The 2583-nt window shown below is 41.5% G+C and overlaps 1 protein-coding gene across 2 annotated transcripts in view; it reads right to left on the reverse strand.

The window, feature by feature from the left end:
- Positions 1 to 795: 795 nt before the first annotated feature.
- Slc15a5 (solute carrier family 15, member 5) overlaps positions 796 to 2583 on the reverse strand; it is a 94075-nt gene continuing 92287 nt past the window's right edge. Inside the window, exon 8 of one of the 2 annotated variants that reach the window (XM_087659047.1) lies at positions 796 to 1428. In XM_087659047.1, the coding sequence (XP_087515173.1) occupies positions 1281 to 1428 (148 nt within the window). In that variant the 3' untranslated portion in view covers positions 796 to 1280. The remainder of the gene's footprint in view (positions 1429 to 2583) is intronic. The other variant, NM_001192015.1, reaches the window with a different exon arrangement.

Below are 2583 nucleotides of genomic sequence, written 5' to 3' on the forward strand. Positions count from 1 at the left end.
CAAAACTGCAAGCTTGGCGTTTAACCTTTCCCAGCAAGGAAAGTTGTGAGAGCAGCAGGCTCGGCCCCTACAGTTTTGCCAGGGGTTTATGCAAAACAAAGGATTGGAAAAAGTTGTGGGGAAGAATTTCTGCCTGTAAGAGCTAAGTTTTTAAACCTGTCCACCAAACAAAGGAGCAAATAACAAATGCCCCAACAAGAAAAACACCTGGTGTTTTTACAGCTGTAAGAGCATTTAAAAATGGACATTGAAACCTAATCAAGTTAGCTACATTTCTTACTCCGGGGCTCTAAATAGTGGATGGATCAGCGAGAGAGGCGCTCAGTCACAGTCTCTTGCAGTGAACACGTTGAGAAATGGTCTTACCCAGTCTAGCACAGTTTGGGAGGGGAAACCAATGGAGGGCGTCCAGGAGAACCTTCAGTAACTGGGCGCCAGTGTGGAAGAACTGGGTTAGAGTAAACGAGACAGGCAGTGTGGGGAGAAGAAAATCACCTGAACAGGATGCTCAAAACCTAACTTCTTAAGATACTGAGACAAATTGTGATAAAGGGACAGGGCATTAACTTTACTCAATAATGGTGGTGGTGGTGGTGGTGGTGGTGGTGGTGGTGGTGGTGGTGGTGGTGGTGATGATGATAATATGATGATGACGACAACAACAATAACAGTCTAGTCTAGATGCATCTGCCTGTAATTCCAGTTCTTTGGTTATCCTCTGCTACATGGTTAAGATGAGACCTTGTCCCAAACCTAATAAGACCAAATGAAACCAAACCAAACTACCTCTGTTTTAGTAACATTGCTTTTAAATTCTGAAGAAAATTTCTTAATCAAGATATATCTTAGTGGAATGCCAAGGTCAAATATAGCAGAATTATATATACATATTCGTTATCTACCCAGTCTTATGTTATTTATGATTTACAATGCCTAGAATTCAATAAAGCCTTACTGAATATACAGAAAGAAAAAAATAGAAACATAGTGTTTCTTAGCTTGTAATGACATTAGAATTATAAATAAATCTTGCACGCTGTCATGGAAAATGATTGCTTTTCTGGTCATAGAGTAATCACCAAGACTTTGAAGTCATTTTATTAGCTCAAGAGCGAAGTATATCATTAAAAATCTTAATAGTTCATTGGAAGGGTGGTAATTGTTCTTTGTAAACAAAGTATGCCTTCCTTTATGTTGACTTTCCCAGGGAAACGTATGAAGTGTTGAACTGAAGAAGAAAATAGTGAACAGCGGCGCTCTCGAGAGAATCAAGTCCAGTCTCAGAAGGCTGTCTCCCGAAGATCGATACTCGAAGATGTTTCCTGTGTACTGCCATAAAACTTGAGAGACTTTTCAGAGAGGAGAAGAGTTTCTTCACAATTATTTCCATGGATGCGCTGGGCATTAAAATGATTTAGATTACAACATCTGAAAGAGAGAGAGAAAGAAAGCTTTCCTTAGCAGCAGATGTAGATGGCTTGATAAATCAAGGGCTTTCCTCCCGTGCTTGCCTACCTTTTATGATGGGCTCGTAGACACTGGCACGGCAGAGACCATTATTTAGGAGGCTCACCAGGGTAGTCTTTGTACAAGGACAGCAGAGTGCTATTTAGGGCATAGTAAGTAAGGCTCCCATAGGGACCTGTAGATGGTGCTCTCTTGTTATTAAGACAAAGACATGCCATGTGGTCCAAGCTCTCTTGGGATTTGCTAGGTAGTCTAGGCTTCTTTGAACTGGGGGAATTCTCTGGCCTTAGCCTCTTAAATGCTGGGATTATAGGATATGCACACACCATCATAGCCAGCAGAACGGTGCTCTCCTATAACCACCGGTGAGTCTCTTCTATACTGTCCATGAGAGAAACCCTGAAATCATATTGGCTGTGGGTCTCATGGCTGCTTGGACTCTGAAAGTTTACCAGATGTGCTGTAAATAGTGCTGTACTATACCGTGTTAGACTTAACATGATGTTGGTGCTGAGATCATTGTTAAAGAAGGAGTTCATGGCCACCTTTTAAAAGCGTCTACTCATCTAAAAATGTCTACTCAAACATCTTCTCAGACCATGCAACCCTGGGAGGGAGGGACTGTTCCCATTTTACAGGCTAGAATATTCAAGTTCAAATGAAAATCAATGACCTTATGACTTGCGTAGGACTCAGACAGAATTAGACTTTTCTGAACCAAGGCTGCTGTCGTGCTTAGCCCCCTATCTTTGCTTGCTCTCATCTCTGCTGTGGTCATTTTTATCCTTGACCCCTTTGTACCCACCTCAAGCTCTCACTCAGTAACTGCAGATATTCGAATACTTTAGTTGGTTCAGTTTGTCTCTTTGGTGCCTGGAACGGTGCTTACCATGTGGGCTGAATGCATGCATGCATAATGAGCTGATAAATTTGGATTCCCAAGTAAGACTCACTTGATTGAGCTCAATTATACTCATGGTTCACAGGACTGTATCTCGATGTAAGTATAAGATAAGAAGAAAGGGGGCATGTAAGGCCAAATTTGTAGGCACTTTTAGTATTGCTAGTATTTTTGAGCATTTACTCAACTTCAAGCAACCTTGTGACACAGTGAAG

The sequence above is a fragment of the Rattus norvegicus genome, chromosome 4 (assembly GCF_021556685.1).
Source record: "Rattus norvegicus strain SHRSP/BbbUtx chromosome 4, alternate assembly SHRSP_T2T, whole genome shotgun sequence".
NCBI classification, from domain to species: domain Eukaryota; kingdom Metazoa; phylum Chordata; class Mammalia; order Rodentia; family Muridae; genus Rattus; species Rattus norvegicus.